General features: G+C 42.5%; 1 protein-coding gene across 8 annotated transcripts; it reads right to left on the reverse strand.

The window, feature by feature from the left end:
• Window positions 1-2,328: 2,328 nt before the first annotated feature.
• On the reverse strand, window positions 2,329-19,554 carry LOC104038754 (scaffold attachment factor B2-like). Of its 8 annotated transcripts, none has more exons than XM_075723664.1 (21): window positions 19,219-19,554; window positions 18,233-18,320; window positions 16,433-16,497; window positions 16,066-16,344; window positions 14,804-14,863; window positions 13,966-13,993; window positions 12,492-12,990; window positions 12,013-12,062; window positions 11,166-11,266; window positions 10,408-10,557; window positions 10,206-10,306; window positions 9,095-9,240; window positions 8,236-8,324; window positions 7,703-7,839; window positions 6,774-7,067; window positions 6,099-6,236; window positions 5,321-5,360; window positions 4,363-4,475; window positions 3,474-3,586; window positions 3,177-3,243; window positions 2,329-2,954 (listed from the first exon to the last, which is right to left on the reverse strand). In XM_075723664.1, exons 1-21 carry the CDS (start codon window positions 19,408-19,410, stop codon window positions 2,828-2,830), a joined length of 2,877 nt encoding a protein of 958 aa, XP_075579779.1. In that variant the 5' UTR covers window positions 19,411-19,554; the 3' UTR covers window positions 2,329-2,827. The 8 variants fall into 8 exon arrangements, 7 of the variants coding, with proteins under 7 accessions (XP_075579779.1, XP_075579774.1, XP_075579773.1 ...); XM_075723659.1 differs by having other exon boundaries at window positions 6,774-7,061; window positions 16,138-16,344; window positions 19,219-19,442; XM_075723658.1 differs by having other exon boundaries at window positions 16,138-16,344; window positions 19,219-19,442.
• Between the last annotated feature and the right edge of the window lie 209 nt (window positions 19,555-19,763).

Here is a 19,763-nt window from a genome sequence, read left to right on the forward strand (position 1 = left end):
GGTGAATATGGGGGTGGAGCAGGGTTGGAGGGGGGAGAGGAGGGACAGGGGGAGTGGGGGCACAGGGTGGGAGGGCAGGGGATGCGGGGTCACATCCCGGGGAAGAAAACTCACGTAGGGGAAGACCTCACGCAGAGACACGTTTCGGTGGAAAGCGTTTGGGAGGGCAGAGACACGCAGAGGGGGATGGGGGGGATGTGTGGGTAAAAAGGTGCATGGGGGGGGACACGTGGGGATGGCCTACATCAAGGGGTCCACCCGGGATAATCCACAGCAGATAACTCACCTGGGGCAACCGGCAACAGATAATCCACTCCGGATAACCCCCAGTGATGCCCCTGAAACCACAAGTGTTTCACCACAAATTTTCCCCAAATTGGTGGGGGGGGGTTTGTTTGGCGCTTTTTTTTTCTTTTCCATAACATAAAATTTGAGTTTGTTTTTTTTTTTTTCTTTTCCAAAATACTCAGTTCTGGGGTTTTTTTTGTGCTTTTCCACAACATAAAAATTAGTGATTTTTGCTTTTGGCTTTGTGCATTTTTTGCTTTCTGGCTGCACAAATCCAGGCAGATTTGGCTTTCCCGTGAGCCCCAAATTGTTGGGTTTGGGGTTTTTTTCCCCCCATTGCAGAACCAGAATCAGGGGGTTTGGGGTATTTTTGTGCCGTGGCAGCAGCTCCTGCTCTGCGTGCAGAAGTCCCCATTTGGGGGAATGGGCCCCAATTGACGAGAAGAGGGGGAGAAGGAAAAGGGGGAAGGGGCAGCTTCTGAAAGCGCTTTTATATCAGGGGCATTTCCCCCACCCGCTGCTGTTCCCTCGCCAGGGCAGCAGCAGCCAGCCCCTTTTGCAGGTGTCATCAGGGACCCAGGGCCTGAACAGAGGCATCCTGCATGGCCTGGAAGACAAAAACAGTGCTCTGTGGCACAAAGACGGCCTCAGGGTGGCTTCTCAGGGAAAAAGAGGGGTGTAATGGTGTTACAGAGTTAGCAGCGGGCTGCAGGGCACAAAGCTCCAAGGAGGCATCGCAATGGGAGAAAAACTGCCTGACAGGAGGGGGTAGCGAGGTGGGTGTTGGTCTCTTCTCCCAAGTTACAAGTGATAGGATGAGAGCAAATGGGCTCAAGCTGCGTCAGGGGAGGTTTAGATTGGATATTAGGAGAAATTTCTTCATGGGAAGAGTGGTCAAGCATTGGAACAGGCTGCCCAGAGAGGTGGGGGAGTCCCCATCCCTGGAGGGGTTCAAAAAATGGGCAGAGGTGGCACTTGGGGACATGGTTTAGTGGGCATGGGGGTGTTGGGTTGATGGTTGGACTGATGATCTTAGAGGGCCTGTCCAACCTTAATGATTCCTAGTTTTTACTTTCATTAAAAATAATCCAGCCACCAAGCCAGGAAACATGAAATTGCTACTCTGCCCTTAATTGGTTTAGTGGTGGACTTGGTAGTGTAGGTTAATGGTTGGACTGGATGATCTTAAAGGTCTTTTGCAACCTAAACGATTCCATGATTCTAAGAGGGGTCCAGAGAGCACGAGACAAGGCTCAGGGATGCCATGAGAGCCTCAGGAGGGGATCTGAACAGACTACAGCTGTCCTCAGAGGGTGAGGGCCTGAACAGAGGTATCCTAGATGGCATAGAGGAAAACAAAAGACTGTTCTTCAGATACAAAGATGGCCACAGGAGAGGTTCTGATGGAACAAGATGTGTCCAAGGTGTGCTAGAGAACAAAGTGCCCCAGGAGAACCCAGATGGCCTCAGGGTACATCAAGACAGGGAGCAGAGGGATCCTGGGGGAGCCAGAGTGACAGAAGGGGGCTTGGGGACGTGGTGAGGAACTTGGAAGGGGATGAGAGCAGAGTGCAGGCATCCTCGGGGGACTGGGGACTGAACAGAGGCATCTGAGATGGTGTCGAGGACAAAAAAAAAACCCCCAACCTCCCCCCCCACCCCAAAACCCCCAGACCTCTGGGGCAGCGGAACGGCTTCAGGAGGCAACGTCATGGGAGCAGCAGGGTCCCAAGGCGGGGCAGGGATTAGGGTTCTCCCAGGCTTTGCAGGGGCACGGGGGGCTCCTGCTGCCCACCGCCCTGGGCCTTGCAGGGGAAAGAGGTGAAGACCTGGGGCGCTGGTCAGAGGGATGGGGAGAGGAAGAAGGATCGGGACTGGGACAGAAAGTGATGCAGAGCAGCAGAGAGGGAGAGAAAGACTAGAAGAGGGGAAGGCATCTAGACTGCTTCACTTTTCTGTGAACACAGGACAGCTACAACAGGAACTAAACTGTCACGTGAGGTGTCATACCGGCAGCTTGGGAATCCAGCATCTCTTCGGCTTCGGACGGCAGCGCTTTCTGCTCATACTCAGTTATGGCGTAACAGCTGGTGGAGAAAGAGATGAGAAGCCGTGCTGATCCCTCCTCTCTCTCAAATGCAGGTAAGGACGTACCCTCGCAGATTCATCGCATCCCTTAGAAACTCACGGTGGCGAAAGCGGGTTGTCTCTTTCCTTTACTGCTTTTCAAGACCCTCGTGAGAGGCACATTGCCAAAGACTCTACAAACAAGAAATTAGTAGCCGTAAACTGATTTTTTTTATTTTGGAAAAAATGGAATGTTTCACTAACAGAAACTTTAAGTGATGTTTGACCAAGAACACGTTTATTACAAAAAAGAAACCAAACCGGACAAGTTGACGTAGTATTTGGCTACAATGAGGCAGCAGTCTTGCATTTTGTAATCACAAATTCAAGGTGACCCTGGTTAATAAAATTCACCACCACTGTCATCTGGCATTAAAAAAAAAAAAAAAAAAAAAAATAAAAAATAGTGCTTTCAGTAGCGGCGGGTAAAACGGGGTTCAGTCGGTCTGTTTGTCCGTTCCTGGCCTGCAAACACTCCTTGTATTCCACTACTCTGCATCATCTGGCTCTGGTTTCCAACTTGCGTGAAGCCTCCGCGCCTGAAAACAAGACCAGACAAATTGAAAATACCCCAGAGAAGTTAATACCGCTGTGACTCTGAGAAAAGATGTTTTCTTAATTTTTTTTTTTCTACTTGCCAATCCATAGTTAAGAAGAAGCTGAAAGTATTATTTTTCACAACTGACACAGGACTTTCTTCTTTTATACAGATCAGTCAACTATTATAAAAACATTATAAGTACTCTGACAAAGCTTCTTACCCTGACATCCCTCCTCGATTCATCACATGGCCTGGTCCTGACTGACCAGGCATGCTTCTATCACCACCTAATTTAAAAAAAAGAAAAAAAAAAAAAAAAAAAAAAGAAAAAAAAAAAAAGAAAAAAAAAGACAGACTTTTGTGTTTTCCTAATAAAAAAGCCACCTCGTTCCCAGAATTTTATTTGCTTTCTCAGTAATGCTGTTAAAGCTCCATAGGGATTTTAACTACTGCTAGAAGTTCAGCAGCAGTAACTCATAGAAAAAACCATGATCACACTGGTAAGCAGCAAGTGTACCTTGCCATCTCTCATGATCCCGTCCCATCATTCCTCCATCCACATTTCCCTGCCATGAACGATCTTGATGCCCCTCTAACTTTCGACCATGATCTCCCCAGCCACGTCCATCTCTTAAAAAAATAAAAGAACATCTTCTAGGTGCGTCCCTTATCCATTTAGCAGCATAGGGTAAAGCCAAACACCGTACCCCATACAAAAGTGTTTTAAGTTGTTAATCAAGCTGTATCTATAGCCACCCAGTCATTGCAATAAAAACTGGTCAAAAGAGAAACGACGAGAAACTTGCTGGACAGCGTCCTTCGCACAACAAAGCTCGTCTTTTTCTGATCTACAGAGACATCATTAGTATCGCAATGTACTAAATCCTTAAACATGGAACAATTCACTGACCGCCATTCCTCTGTCTGGTATATTTATGTAGAACTGAACGTTGTGCATCTGGAACACGCCTAGCTCGACTAGCTGGTTTAAAGAGAAACCGCTACAATTCCAGATGAGTCTCAGTTCCCCACCCCCACTGTTGCAGAGATTCTATTTCCTTAAAACCTGACTGCTAGCCACAAATGAGACTTTTGCAGGCGTTACTGGAGCATCTGGTACGGGACTGAATCTCATCTGTAGAAAAGAAAAGTTATTTACAAGAGAACCAGAGTTACGAGCTGAGCTAACTGCGCAGCACTTCTTTACTCACTACAATGCTCCATTCTCTCAATGCACAGGGGAGCTACATGTGTGAATTCCTTGCTTCTCCAGATGCTCAAAGAAACTATCTGGAGAGAGGATTCACGCTTGTCAAACTGCTTCTGCTGTCACCCTTCAAAGGTTCACCGAGCGTTAACATTTTAAAGAACCAACAAATCACTTCCCTTATTTCATATGCACTAACCGTGTTTGTGGAGGTAGCCCTCTCCCTTCACTCATTCTTCTGTCAGACCCGTAGCCACCCCAACTATCCCGCGAGTGACGATCGGGCCCTCCGTGGCGTTCATCTGGGTAATGCTGGAAGGCAAACGGTACAGTTACGCTAAGAATCAATACAGGCTTTCTTTTAGGATTGCAAAAGTTCAGCTCCTCAGAGGTCACCGTTCTATAAGCTGTCAGAAAACAAAACAGTTTTACTGGTTCCATTTTCGCTACTGTGTGCGGTTCCCTCTAGGCATTTAGTTTCACAGCACAGATTCTGCTCCACTCGTCAGTGGGAAAAGGCTTGTTGTTTGGTAGGATGGGGGTAGGGTGGTTTTTTTGTTTGTTTGTTTTTGGTTTTTTTTAAGGCTTACATTCTGGCTCCAGACTTTTTTACATGTTTTACAATTTTTACATAGACTATCTGCCTACTTCCTACCTCTCTTCAGAAACGAAAGGTTTTGTATACCATTGTGGCACTGGTTTTCACACCTGTCCTTTTACAGTCATCTGCCTTGTTCCACTATGACACCAGTTATTTTCTACAAACCATTTAGATAAACGTCAGAGAAGGGATCCCTCACCAGCTAAGGGTAAGACACTACAGCAACTACCTCTGAACGCAATAAAGACACCTAAAATGGTTAACCAGAAAACTTTCATCGCCACGTACCAGCCTGAAAAGATGCCAGACCGTCACTCCCATTGCTCGGAGGTTCCCCCCGCCCCGATCTGTGGCTACCACCCTATCAAGCAGGTAACTTAAGAACTTACGTTCCACATGTTAGCGCGCAAAATCAGTTGCTGCTTGAACATCTGCTCAGTTTAAACCCAGTGGTGGTTGCATTTAAGAACTAGGCAGCACGCGCACTGTGTTCTTTCCACTTTGGGGTTGGTTTGTTTGGCTTTTTAACTGAAGCGGTTATTTGGGTATAACCCACCTGCCCATCTCGATCTGGTATTCCTCTCGAACCGTCTCTTCTGGAACAAAAAAAGAGAAGCTTCAGTCGGAATCCTAATTCCGATGTCTGTATGAAATAGTGCATGAAAATTTATCTTCAGTAGGCTGTTAATCTGAACCCCAATGTTTTTTTAGGCATAAGATATTCAAATGTGTTCTTGTTTCATAGCGTAGAAGGAGATCAAAGGTAACATCTGTTACAGAAATATGGGTAAGCAAGGCATCACTGAGGCATGATCAGGTACTCAGTGGCACCAAGGGAGAACGCCGAGTGAACCTACCAGGGTCAGAAACAAGTTAAAAGCAAAGCACTATGGTTTCTGCCAAAGATCCTCTGAGAGCAAAACAGAAGTCTCAGTAGCACTACACAGAAAGTATTTCTGCACTCTGTGGAACTAAAAATCTGTGTTAGCCAGGCTGCAAAGATGAAAGTAGGGACAAAAGGAAATGGCTGAATCTTAGGCTAACGAACAGGGATTCATAAACCAGATTTCCCTATATCTCAAGAGAAGCTGCAGGATCTCCCTCAGTATCACGGCAGACTACATTAGGACTTGGCTTATAATCTTTATGCAGCCTCTTTCCGATATGTCCGTAGACGATGGAAACACAGGATTGCAAGCACATATAAAATTAGATATGAGGAACACACAAGGGTTTCACTCTTCTCTTTTGGCACCCTTCAAGCCATCAGTAAGCCACAAAAAGACACCTAATTTCCATAAAGGTATAGGAAGAAAAGACACAGCCTTGCCGACCTGTCCAAACAATGGTCTTGGTATCGGCCACGATCCCTGTGGTCAAAGTCATGGAAGCGGTCTTGACGACTGAATTCAGAATGATACCTATCATCCATTGCTATTCGCTTTGCCTCTGGCCAGTACGGGTCATCTCGCCTGCAAAAAAGGTCACGATTAGTAGTAATTTCAAAACAATCTTCCTTTCCTGCTCTCTTGATATCAAACCTTATTCAATCCAATTATCCAAACAATTATTTTTGATTTATATTTGAAATCCCTTGTGTGTTAAGCAGGCATTGTGTTTCAGTTTCAGAGGAAGCTAGGTGTATCGACACTACACAAGAAGCTTCATCTCAGCATGTGCTGATGTGGGAAGAGAATGAGTATCTGTTCCTGCTAGCAATCCTGCTTTAGCGTCGATATGCAGAGTTTCTATTCTTGGTCACTCCTCTTTGGGAAATACAAATTTTAAACCTGCTGTAATAAAATTGTGCTTACAGGTATATGAGCATGATATTTGCTCTTTCTCAAGATCAGTATTAAAGTGTTAAAAACAACATGTGAATAGTCTTTCAGTTGCGAGCCCCTATGACGGCTTTAGCAGGAGCACTCACAATTTACACAGGCTTTAGAATGCTCTAACTGTAACTGGACGTGGCCGAAGAGTTTGGATCTCCTCGCGGTTATCGTTACCTGCCGTCAGGATCATAAGGCCTTCTCATGGCAGATCGCCGTTCCTGTTCGTAGCGCAGCTGTTCCTGCTGACGTCGCAGCTCTTCCCTCTCTCGCTGGATCCGTTCCTGTTCTCGTCTTCTTTCCTGCTCTATGTGCATTCTTTCTCTCTCTAATCTCTCCCTCTCCAAGCGCTCTCTGTCAAGACGCTGCCTTTGAAATTCAAGTCGTTCTCGCTCTCTCTGGAGCCTCTGTCTTTCATCCCGCTCATGAATAGCTTGAAGACGTTGTTCTCGTTCTCGCCTCTCTCTCTCTCTAATTGAAAGAGATATATTTTGTTTTCAATTGAGAATCTTAAGTCTAAGCTTTATTGCTTCTTTGTTTTGGGTGGAGTTTCTTTGCTTTTTTTTTTTTTTGAAGTGTCTAGGTTCTTCCTGCTATCTGCTTAAATGTCAATGATCTCTTCTCAACTAAATCGCAGCTGCTTAGTTGGGGGGGGGGGGAGGGGGGGAGAAGGGAAGAAAAAAAAAGCCCATACAGATGAAAGAAGCAAGGGTAAGCATTCTGCATAAGTAACACAATATGTACTATAGTCAGCTCTGAAAAAGCTTTCATAGAGCACAGCATGTCCCAAGACAGAAGTCTGACAAAGCATTTACGAGCTTTCAGGGAAAAATCAAGTATGGAAATTAAAACCTGACTGAGTGGAACACAAGACCTGAAAGCACCTACAAAAGTTATAATTCAACAAGAGTCTCCCGAAAAGCATAGGCTTAGAGAAGATGGCTTTCAGTAGAAAAAAGCCTTCAGAATTTGGCATTGTGTCTGTTCTATCAATAGATGAGTATCAAATCGATCTGAGATACTATACCAGCACAACACTACTTTGCAGATAAGGGAAATAAAAACAAATGCCATTCAAAGTTTAGAGCGAAACTGGGAAAACTCACCGGCGTCTTTCCGTTTCCCTGATTTCTCGCTCCCTCTGTCTCTGACGTTCACGTTCTCGCTGTTCTTTGATTTTATCAAACGATAAAATATCTTGCTTTTCTTTGCTCTCAGATTTGCGATCCTGGCTTTTTGTACTCTGAGTTAAATCAAAACAGCACATCAGCTGAACACAGCACATTTTTAGCTGAAATTCCTAGGCAAAAGGCCTGTCTTATGCCAACCTGAACAAAACAGACTGTTATACCTTCCCAGAGGTAAATAACGTTGGAATTCCATGGAAAAGTACCCTGAATTTGGCTAGAACGTCTAACGAGTTTAAATATATATAAGTACTAAAAAAAAAAAAAACTATAAATAAGGTGAAGCATAAGCATTTACCTTTGCAGCATCATTAAAACCCTAATGTTTTTGAGAAAGTGGTAAAAGGATAACTGTTCCCAATGTGCAAGGCAAAAAACCACTTCAACTATATGCATATAAACCTACTTGACACCTATTTTTACACAAAGGTTTCTCTGAAAGTTATACTTACCCTCTCTTTTGATGTAGAAGTTTTCACACTAATAACTGGTTCTCCTTTAGATTTATCCATTACCACTGTCCTTTCGGTTCCTCGACTCGCTAGAAAACAAAATACATCGGAGAATAATATGCAAGACATTAAAAAATTCTTGCGATATTTAAAACCATCAAGATACTAAGCAGTAAAAATTTTATTGATGTTTTAACTAACTTATGGAAGAATAAATTTATGATTTAAATAGCTTACGAAGATTTGGCCAAGTTGGGGATTGGGGCAGTAAAGCTGTCACAAAATTACAGTAGTGTTTTCTGGCAGGGATGACAGTTAAAGCAAATTTAATTTCATTCTTCTGTCTGCAAAATATATCCCTTTGCCACAGTTTAAAAAAGAAAAAAAAAAAGGCACACAGAACCACACACTGTGTCAGGTCTAAACCCAGTGACAGCTCCATAAAATTCACAGTTTACCATTTTGAGTATTTAAAGCCTAGTAATTACAAAAACTTTATTGCTAAGTTACTAGCGTTCTAAATCAGAAAAAAACGTTTTCATGGTATTTTCTGGTGGTAGTGTTTGTTCACCAGGAAAGCCTCAGTATTACTAAGTATGCTTCACGGTCCTTTTACTGAATTATGAATCACATCTAGTACAAACACTGAGGCTTGCGGAAGCTGAGTCTTCTAATCAGCCACGATTCTGAATTGTTTACACTTGTTCTTCCGTTTCCTACTTAGCTGATAAAGGGAATTTTTTTGGATGCAAAGTAGAAGCTTTGTCACAGTCACTTATATTCATTGTAGCAATTTTTTTAAATTTGATTTTTAAAACAAGTGTCCTTGAAAACATTTCTGAAAGGCAGCTAGAATTACCTGATTTGCTTGCCCTAGATCTATCAGAGGATCCAGCCTTTTGTTCATCTTTCTCTTTTCCTTCCTTTTCGTCTTTTCCATCTTTTTCTGATTTCTTAGCATCATCTTTTTTGTCAGTCTTCTCTTCCTTCTTAATACCAACGGACCTATAGGTAAACTTTGCTTTAATAGAGAACCTAACAAAAAGTGCTATATAACCACTCTGATCAAGCCAACCATGTCGGGGGGGGACACCCCAAAACCAAACCAAAAAACAACACAAAACCCCTCAAAAATATACTCTCAAAAAACCCACTGCCAATACCTTCCATGCTGCAGTGCTGAAGCCAATGCATACTTGTGCGCACAATTAAGAGTTAGCAACCAATACTAAGCTAAAGCTGACCAAAAGTGAGAAAGAACAGATAATCCTTCTGAATATTTGGAGACTTCAAGTGCTAGAAGTCTTCTGTTCTACCTATAAGTAAAGTTCATGCTTAGTGTAGGGGGAAGAAGATCCACCCAGGCAGAGGTCAAGCTCCACCCCAAGAGCTTTTGTAAATAAATAACCTTAAACACCCAATGCAAGCAGGCCAGCCTGCCAAAGCATCTTCTCTGCCAAATCGTTCAAAATTTTATGAGAGAACAAAAAGTAGTAAAGTAAAATGCCTCTTTCAAAAGCAACATACCACTTGAAAAACAAATACTGAAGTATCACTTGCTAACCATGCAAACAGTCTATCAAAAAGACAGTCTAAATCCCGGAAATATTTGTCAGTTAAAAGAGCACACCAAGCCAGAGTCAGATCAGAGGACAAACAATTCTGATAAAAATAACGGTTTACCTAGTAATGAGTTGATTTGGTATCTCCTGATATAACTGACAAGTTTTGATACTAAACCCTGAAGAGCTCCGTATTTCTGAACGGAGGGCCAATTAAGATGCATTTACTGCTGTAGATTTTTGTAGATTGAAATTTACCAATTTCAATTTTTCAAGTATTACTCCTATTTCAGATGCAGTAGGAAGCAGCAAATTGAGGTTTATTACAGTTACTGTTCACTTTGGTTACATGGCTGTATTTCAAATGAGTGGCCTTTAAACATAGAAAAATACCAAAAAACACTTTACTTCTCAGATTTGGACTCTGCAGAATGGTGCCTGTCTTTTTCCTTCCTTGTTTCACCTTCCTTTTTGTCTGAAGGCTTTTTCCCAGCTGGTTCATTTTTTGCCTAGAATTTTAGCCAGAAATATTTTTATAATAAGAGACAGACATTATTAAACTTGCACACTTTTTTTTTCATTATACTGTCATGGACTAGCTACCACTTACCTTTTCCACAGAAATCATTTTTCCATGCAGCTCTGTTCTGTGGAGATGATTAATACACTTAGTGGCTTCTTCAGATGTTGACATCGTAACAAAGCCATAACAGCGAGCACCAGGACTGCGAGCATTTGTGACTACTTTTGCACCAACTACCTTTGGGGGAAAAAAAAAAAAAAAAAAATTGTTCTGTGTTTGCAGATCTGTCACCAAATAAATTCTAACTTAATCAACATTTGAGCAGCTCTGCCTACCAGTACCACACCGTATAGCACCTATCCACTTTTAACAGGGAGGAAGGGGAGATGGTCATGAAAAGAGTTCCCTTCCACAACTTCTCTCATATCCTAGCTGGCACTGAAGAACAAATGGAAGCCTGCCCTCAAAGACTAGACTTCTCAAAGGAATACCCCTTGAAATGGCCCTTGAAATGGAAGTTTAAAACAGCAGTAAGTATCGCCAGACACATGAGAGAGATAATTAGACTACAGCACACTAGATGACAACCCACCAGCCTCTCCCGTCAAGAACTGCCTCATTTTTACAGGTATCTGTACAGAGATTCTCCAAAAACTGGATTTCTGCACCCCCGCCCCCATTTCAGATCACGTTCTTTATGAAGTATGCTACTTTCAGACACAGAGTTTCAAAAGAACACAAGAAAGTCAAGTGCTTAGCCTACCCAGTTAGGAAAAATACGAGCTAAATTTAAGGTCATCCTAAATTGACAAAATGGCTTGTTAATTTACATATCCGCTACGTACCTTTCCATACTTGCTGAAAAGATTCTTTAAGTCTGTAGCTCTAGTAGATGATGAAAGTCCACTAACCCACAAATTTCTGCCAGAACCACTACCCGCACGGCCTGAGGTACAAAAAGCCAAACATAAAAGACTGTGTAGAACAAGAATGCAACAGTGAAGAAGTAATCGCCCTACAAACCCCACTTTTCTGTTTTCTTCATAAACCTCTTCAAATGCAATTTTACTTCTACCTCTTCCAATCTTAAATCCAGAGACGCATTGCAGCCTGCAAAAATGAACTTCTGAACTCCATACCTGATGTGCATTTGAATAGTCTTAATGAGTTTTCATCTACATATTGCCTTCCTACACTTTTATGAGAATTAGAGAGTACGAAATGTTAATTCACATGAAACCTTTTTTAAAAAACTGTCTATTCATAAGGTTACAGAGGTTACATGAACTGAAATTTATAATTCATGCTTTGAAGGCCTATGTTACAACTGCATCGAGGGTTCTGTGGATTAACAGTCCTCACAAGAATTGCCACGCAGTGTATAAACCTACAGATTCAGGGATCTGTTGAGATTTTTCAGACAAATCCTGGTCTTGCCGGTACCTATCACCATTCATGAAGCTAGTGGGACTCCAATGTAACTATTATAGTGAAGATAAACGCATGCTTAGGGAATTAACAAGACACAAAAAATAAGCAACACAAGAAAGGCAAGTCAAAAAGCAAGCAGAACTATTACCATTTGCTTCTCTGAACGTTTACTTACTACAATTGACTAACAAGTAACAGTTAGATTTAACCTTGTTAACATTTTTTCTCAAGACATTTGTACATTTTTTTTTAAAAACATACCTTTCTCATCTTTTGAGATTATCTTTGTATCTCTGTCCTCCTCAACAGGGCTAGAGACAAAACACCACATTATTCAACCAATAATATGCAAAAAGAACATTAAATCTAGATTGTGTACTAAAATTGGATACCTACCAGTAAATTAGTTCTGAAATAAACGCTATCTTTGCAAATTTATAGAAGAGTGACTAGAAATATGGGATTCATATCCTTAAATGGACAATTCTGTTTTGCAGATGACAGAAATAAGAGTAATTTAAGAAACCAACCTTTGAAGGTTGAGGAAGGAAAGAAATCAAACCCCTCTGTGTTTAAAAAAAATGAAAGTATCTGCACATGGAGAAATAAAACAGACTCTTTAGGAATAGGCTACAATTTCATCAGTCTCGGTGGCCAATTGAAGGAAACAGCTTATTCGCATCACTTAACGACCAATGAAAAAAAGATAGCATCTGGTCTATAACGGAGAAAAAACAAACCTCTTTTTCTGATCACCGCCCTCACTGGTTGAGGACTCTTTAGTAGCAGGGGATTCCTCAGAATTAGCTTTGTCTTCTGTTTTCCTGGCATCTTCTTTGCTATCTTTGGCTTCGGGACCCGCGCCTTTTTCCGCTGGTTCCCCACTAGAGGCTTCCAGGCCTTGGGAGCGTTTGCTACTCTGATCGCTTAGGGTCTCTACTACTAAACATTCAGAGTCCGGTTTCTCGTCCTCTATTGTCTGTTCACTTGTCTCCCCTTTTGCTACAACTAAACGCTTTGCTTCCTTCCTTGCCATAGCTTGTGCCGATTTGCTGTCCAAATCTAAAGCATCTTCCTCCAACTGAGCGGCAGCAAGAGCGTCCTCTTCCTCCGCTAGCCTCTTGCCTGGCACCACGTTACTTGCTTCCTGTGCATGTGGCTGCTCCGCTTCGGAAGTTTCTTCGTTAAGTAGTTCAGATTTACAAGTTTCCCCCAAAATGTCGAGTATTTTCTCATTTTCTACGGATTTAACAGGAATAGAATGGCACAAGGTTTAATCACCAGGGAAATAGAGCAATCACAAATGTGGAACTGGCATGGCTGCCACACTAACACCAAGAGAACTTCTAAGCTACACAGAGATTGGAAAACCCTAGTGTACACAGTGTTAAAAGTACTACGCTAACTGCTGTCTGACAAACTACCAAATCAGCCCTAACACGTTAACAGGGAAGAAAAATGCCCCCACAGATTTAACAACAACCTTCTGGCTGATCCTTGATATTCTTCATGAAATCATTCAGCTCTGTTTCTTCTCTAGTTAGCTTCCAGAGTCCGAGATGCTTAACTGAACGTATCAAGGCATCGAGAGTTCAATTTCCAAGTTTCTGTGAAATTCTTTTAGCAGACAGTCCAACATGAGAACTGGGCATCTTCTGATGGTGCATGAGTGTGTTTGCAGTCCAGAAAGCGAATAGGATCTGTAGAAAATTCCTGTGATGACAGCGTACTCCTTCTTCTGAAGTCCAGTCACTCTTTAATTTCTGTTCTGTACCAAAGCTTTGTATTACCTACGCTCCTGTATTGATATTCATAGAACTACAGTACAGCGTGATATCACAAGATCTGTTTTCAGAACCTTTAAATCTTTAAGGCTCATTCCTTAACTCCACTGTAGGTAACAGTTCTATAGAACCATTTCATCACATTGAATATATGTTTTCAAAAAAGTGGTTATTCACAGATCTGGTGATATGACTGGGTTTCCAATCTCTATGACCCTGCATGACCTGGATTGTCCACCATAATAACGTACACTACAGTAATGCATTAAAAAAAAAAAAAAGAACAAAAACGAGGGACACAAAAAGAATTAAATGAAGAATGAAACTCTTCCAACGCCCAGGACTTTTTTTTCCATTTACACACAAAAAAAAAAAGACCACCAACCCAAACAAAAAAACCAAGAAATACACAAAAACAAAAAAACAGTACCTGGCTCCAAAGGTAACTCTTCAAGTTCCTGCGGTGAAAAAGATAAAAAAGGGAGAAATATCACTATTTCATAAGAAGTAAAGATGTTACTCTGAATGACACCTCTCACACCCCCCCCCCCCCCCCAAGATAGGAGAGAATTTAGGGAAACAGTTAGTATAATTTAACCTATTTCAGCTTTGAAAATGTTAAATTTTAAATAAATTTCTCACAAGAAGGTTTAATGTTACTTTTTAACATCTTCAAGCTTTACGAAATGTGTAAAAACTTCAGTATTTCTCAAATTCAGACACCTGTTGAACACACAGTACATATTCACATAGGTAAATAAATCAACAAATGCTTAAAACAAATCAACAAAGCTTATCTTTGTGTTACCCTTCTAGAGTCTACTTTACGAAGTCTGCTTTCTGCAAAGAGGATAGATAGAAACACCAGCTTCACCTGGAGCTACAAGTGTCCTTAACCTACCATGAGTAATCTGGAAACAAGGCCAGTATTTTAGGAATAGATCAGTTTCAGCTTTGTCAACATGGGATATGTACACTTTTAATGGAAGTTAAATACAATGTAAAGCACTGAGGTCATTTATACAACAGATAAAAAGAATGCAGTCTACCGCCCAAACTCAGTATGATATATACATCATATATATATATGTGACCTGATACATAGATATCTTTGTCTGTACGATTAAGTTAGAAAGGCATTAGTTCCTATTCTTTGCAGAGTAAGAACGCACCCATCGTGTACTACCTGTACATACACTGTCTCAGCATACAGTTTATATGGCATAGTATGCCTTTTTGTTTGTAAAGAAAAATTGGTTACCATTTACCTTTATTACAGCTAAATCAGATGAAGCATCTAAACTGTTTCCAACATCTTCAACCTCTACCTTTAAAAAGTAAACGGAAGACATTTTATTATCTATAAAAGAATGGTATTGTGAATGAAACCTGAATGAGAAATTGAAGATTTTATTTTCACTGAGAACTGATATTAAGGAAATATATCTAGCATCCAAAATGACCAATAAGGGTAAACACTGAGCAATGACCCCCACACCTCTTCCCAACCCCACCAACTGAATAAGCTTTCTCATTACCTCTCAAGTATGTTGGTCAGCTCACAAAAACCTTTTAAGGATGGGGATTCCAACAGCAAACTTTCTCTTAACCCTTTCTCTCTTATTTACAGCAACAACATAGAGCCAGAAAGTGTATGGGACTCGATAACTGTTTTCTTTACTGATAAAACAAGACTGCAGGAGCTGACCTGGACTCCAGCAGCTTAGTCACTGGAAAAACCCTACTTTCTGGGTATTTCTGTTTGACTTGTGTGGGGCAGGGATATGTGTGGGGATAGGGAGTTAAGCTTATTTCTTTATTTCTACAGCTTTCAGATTTTGGGGGGGGCAGACACCACCCAACTTTAGAACCTTGTAGTCCAGACTGATGACACAATGTGCACACACAACAAAGAGCTATGCTTCCCTATCAGATGGGGCAGAAATAACTTCCTTCAAATGCTTTGTTGTACATTTCAGGAGATAAACACTTGACTTTGGGGGAAAAAAATTATCTTCTAGCCCAGATGGACAATGTCATATAAACAGTGCAACAGCCAAACGAACACGGAAAGCGAACACAAAAATACTTTCAACAACCGAGTAACTGCGAAACCCTATCTTAACAGAAAAATAATCTAGAATATAGTTCCCAGAATGCTGCTGTCCAGCTGAAGTGAAGTAAATAAGGCTACAGCATTTCTATGCCTCACATGTCCTCATAAATAAAGACATGAAAATGGGAATGCAAACATAAGGTGAAGCAGGGAGTTCAAAGCACGATTAAAGTGAACACTTTCTGGATTACTATTAATTTGTGTAGTCACATGTGTACAAACAACATCTAAGCATTTTAAAATCAAGAATGCTATTTCCACAAATATGTAAAAGAAAAAGGAATGACCATGAGAATTGGTAGAGCCCCAAATTTTCAAACACTCTTTAGCTACTGTTTTGCCACTTAATTTAAAAAAAAAAAATTAAAAAAAAAGGAAAAAAAATCTGATTCCACACACATAAGAGATGCATACCATCGCTACTGGTATTTCTCTTGATTCTTCTTTAATTTCTGAAAATTGTGGGGATGCCTCCAAGTTACCTACAGCATATTCTGTAGGCTGATCTGGAAGTTCTTTCACTTCTGCATCAGCATTTTCTTTACTATCAGACAGTGAGTCAAGAATATTATCAGCACTGTAATCCTCTCCGCAATCTACCGCATTGCCATTATCTATTTCAGCTTCATCTAACACACTAATATCCATCATGTCAATATCCTGCAAGTTATCCAAACTTGCTTCAATATCCTCCTGTAAAAAGAAAAAAAGTATATATAATAGTCATTGTAACTTGAAAGCAATGCTATCATTACTTCGCTTCAAACACAGCCTCACGTACCTGTCCATCTCCCGAATCCTCTTCTAGGCCATTATCTTCTACTCCCTCTTCATCTGGTCTACGTCCTAACAACATTATGATCGTTAGAATGAAAAGAAGGCAACAGTATGTATCCTTCAAGTTTTATTTTTTCATCAGAGTTGGTATTCCATTCAGTTATCTGCTTTTCCCTTATTTTCCACAACTGAGTGTTCATACAGTATCCCAGTTCACTAACTGACGAACGCACTACAGTCCGAGGTCTGTCACAAGTTCAAGAAGCACCACTGTGCGCTCCCCAGAGTATTTGGTTCAGCTGAGACTGCAGTAATTTATTATCTCAACCTTTCATTTCTTTACATTTACTAGAAGGAAAAAAAGGAAAAAAAGCAACCAAACAAAAAACCCCAACACAAAACAATGAAAACAACCACTCTGCGCGTAAGCATTACTGCAGTGCTCCATTCACCAGCTGGACACACAATATCGGAACTGGCGTTACTGAAAACAGTACACTAGTTTCAGCGCCAAACAGTAACTCCTCAAACTCAGAGCTAAGCAGTTGTTTCATCTTTCACAAATGTTATTTTCCCCCAAAACGACAAGCACATTACAATAAAAAAGGGAAAGGGGTTTTAGAGCTAAGAGGAACATCTCATCTATTTCGAACCCAACACTAGAAGTGCTATAACATACGTTAGGTATTTTTCTGAGACTTGAAAATGAATGTGATTACCAAAGATCTCTCTGCTTTTACCCACAGTTGTGACATTTGTTCTCTTTCCAGTTAAGATTTCACATTTTAGTTTGAAGCAAATGTAACATCACTCCAAACTGGATGTAAAGACAAAAATCTGGGTCAAACAAATTAGTTGGCAAAACATTTGAGCTTCATCTCACAAATTTACATTTTGTGTAAATCAAAATTAATAATTTAAATAAAATCCTTCATCTAAACTAGTTAGCCTGCTCAGCTCTAATACAAAAGTAAGTTTCAACATTATTTGATTACAAATAAGATCAAACTGTGCTAAATAATTTTAGAAAAATGGCAGATTATTTTTTAAAAATAAGGATTATGTAAGACTATGTCTCCCCATTAGAAAAATCATGCATAGAGAAAGCCTTAAAAACACATCCAATTCCAGGTATTGATTAAAAACTAGTCTTTTGGACAGAAAAATGAGACTGCTATTAGCTATGAAGCATAAGCATAACACACTACAGAGGTTATTTTGAATCTGCATTTCTACAAATTCTGCAAATTTGCAAATTCTGCATTTCTACCTCAAAAAAACCCCTTATATTTCTCAAAAGTAAAGGTACAGTCACATAAAAAACCCAATTATCTATTTTAAAAACACTGACACTGCTTCAGCATTATTTAGTAATTCCTGCTACAAATGTCAGGCAAGTCTGAGAACAAACCAACAAATCCTCCGAGTGGACCAATTCCTGCCTTATTAAATTACATGAAGTTCTGTGAATAAATGACCGGTAAGTTTAATGCCATATCACCCATCCCTAGAAACCTGAGCAATAAATGCGGGGAAAAGTACCAGTAACATATGGCATTAAAGGTCAGAACATTCAGCTGTGCTTGATTTCTTCCAGAGAACCAGTCTTACCCAAATCTGGCTCAGGCAAGTAACATTAGCTATAGCTTTGGGACTGCAAAACAGTGCCAAAATTAAACCAAGCATTTTTCCAAAAGGAAAAGCAGACTTCAGAAAAAAGATTAGCAAGGTTCCACTTCACCAGTAAAAATTGCTAGAAAACTCAAGGGGGACAGGGTGGAGATCCTCTCTAGCTGCCCTGTACCTTTGCTGCTTCTTTTTGGAGTTTTCTTCATGATATTTTCTGAAACCACCGGAATTTCATCAGGATTCCCCCCTTCCTCCTCAATAGCCTATTAAAGGGAAAAGATAAAGATAAAGACAAACATAAAAATTCCATTTGTACATTTCTGTTGAGTTTAAGAGCTGGACGCCAGAGGCAGCAAAATACCAAAACAAGAACCTCGCGCTTTGAATTAGACAGCGGCAACTTGGACACGCAAACCAAACACCACCAGCTCAAAGCAACAAGCACACAGCAAACAATAGCATGTTGGCGTGGAGTTTCCGGAAAGCAGTCAGCACCATAACCTATAGACAAAAGAAGTTAATCCTGCAGCGTTTGCAACAGTGCACACAGATGCCCGGGGCGTTGTGACAGAGTAAGAACCTCGGCTCTAGGAGACAGCAAGCATCAGTTCAACGAAGGCAGTCCGCATGCTATTAACATACCAAACACTGTGACGAGGATACAGGCTAGTAGCTAGAAAGCCGGAAAAAAAAATCAGTACGCAGCAAAAAGCCTAGCAGACAGTGTATAGAACCGTAAATCCGGGAGCTGGGCGCATGGCGGAAAGCCAAGTGATGCACGGGGCTAGAAACGCTCGGGCCGAGCGCCACGGCAGACACGCCGTGCTGTGCGGGTCTAGGAAATCGGCGAGGGGCTCGCCGCGCAGATGGAAGCGCCAGACTCGCACGCACGCACCCCACCGCTGCGACACGAACCCGGCGGTCTCAGGGGCGAGCCTGGGCCGGCCAAGGACGGCCCCACGCCGGCACCGGGCCTGGCGGGCTCCACGGAACCAGCCCCAGAGCCCGGCGCACGCCGCTGCTCCCCGCAGCCCCGCTCCCCCCGCTCCCCGGCCGCTTGGCGCCATTTTCCTCAGCAGCGCCCGGCGGGCGGGGGTCGCGCAGGCGCCGGCTGCGCCTCCCCCCACCCCCCCGGCGGCCGCGGCGCCTCTGCCCGCTCACCCTCCTCAGCCGCTCCGTGAGGACGCTCTTGTTGCCGCCGCTGTCCAAATTGCGGCGCTTGAGTTCAGCCCGCAGGTCTATAACGCGCAGCTCGCTCAGCCGCCGCCGGTTTTCAGACTCCGAACTGGAGGCTCCAGACCCAGCCAGGGAGGCAGATTCACCCTGCCCGGCCGCTGACTGACTCTCCGCCATGGGGCCGTTGTTTCGACTTGGAGGCAGGGAGCGAGGCGGGATAAAAACAAGGGCGAAAAGCCGCAGTTGCAGCACAAAATGGTGGCAAAACCCAAGACGCACTGAAGAGAAAGGGGGAGGGGAGAAACCGCAACCCGCACGCGCGTTGACCAGAAGGCCCGGGCGACCTGCGCGCATGCGCAGAGGAAGATGGCGGCTCCGGAGCCGGCGGTGGCGGGCGCGCATGCGCCCCAGCGCCTTGGCGCGCCGCACGGCAGCGCTGCGCAACCGCAGCCTGGTTCAGCGCTCTGCGCCTGCGCGGGAGCCCGCAGTCACGTGCTCGCGCAGGCCCCGCCTCCCCCCGCCCCTGCGCG

The sequence above is a fragment of the Pelecanus crispus genome, chromosome 20 (assembly GCF_030463565.1).
Source record: "Pelecanus crispus isolate bPelCri1 chromosome 20, bPelCri1.pri, whole genome shotgun sequence".
Taxonomy (NCBI): Eukaryota; Metazoa; Chordata; class Aves; order Pelecaniformes; family Pelecanidae; genus Pelecanus; species Pelecanus crispus.

Excerpts from the sequence above, each read along its gene's own strand:
- LOC104038754 (XM_075723664.1), bottom strand. The coding sequence starts at position 19,410 with ATGGCGGAGAGTCAGTCAGCGGCCGGGCAGGGTGAATCTGCCTCCCTG. Across the intron at positions 16,345-16,432 it reads AGGATTCGGGAGATGGACAG|GAGGATATTGAAGCAAGTTT; the intron begins GTACGTGAGGCT and ends TTCTTTTTACAG. Across the intron at positions 10,307-10,407 it reads AAATGATTTCTGTGGAAAAG|GCAAAAAATGAACCAGCTGG; the intron begins GTAAGTGGTAGC and ends CTAAAATTCTAG.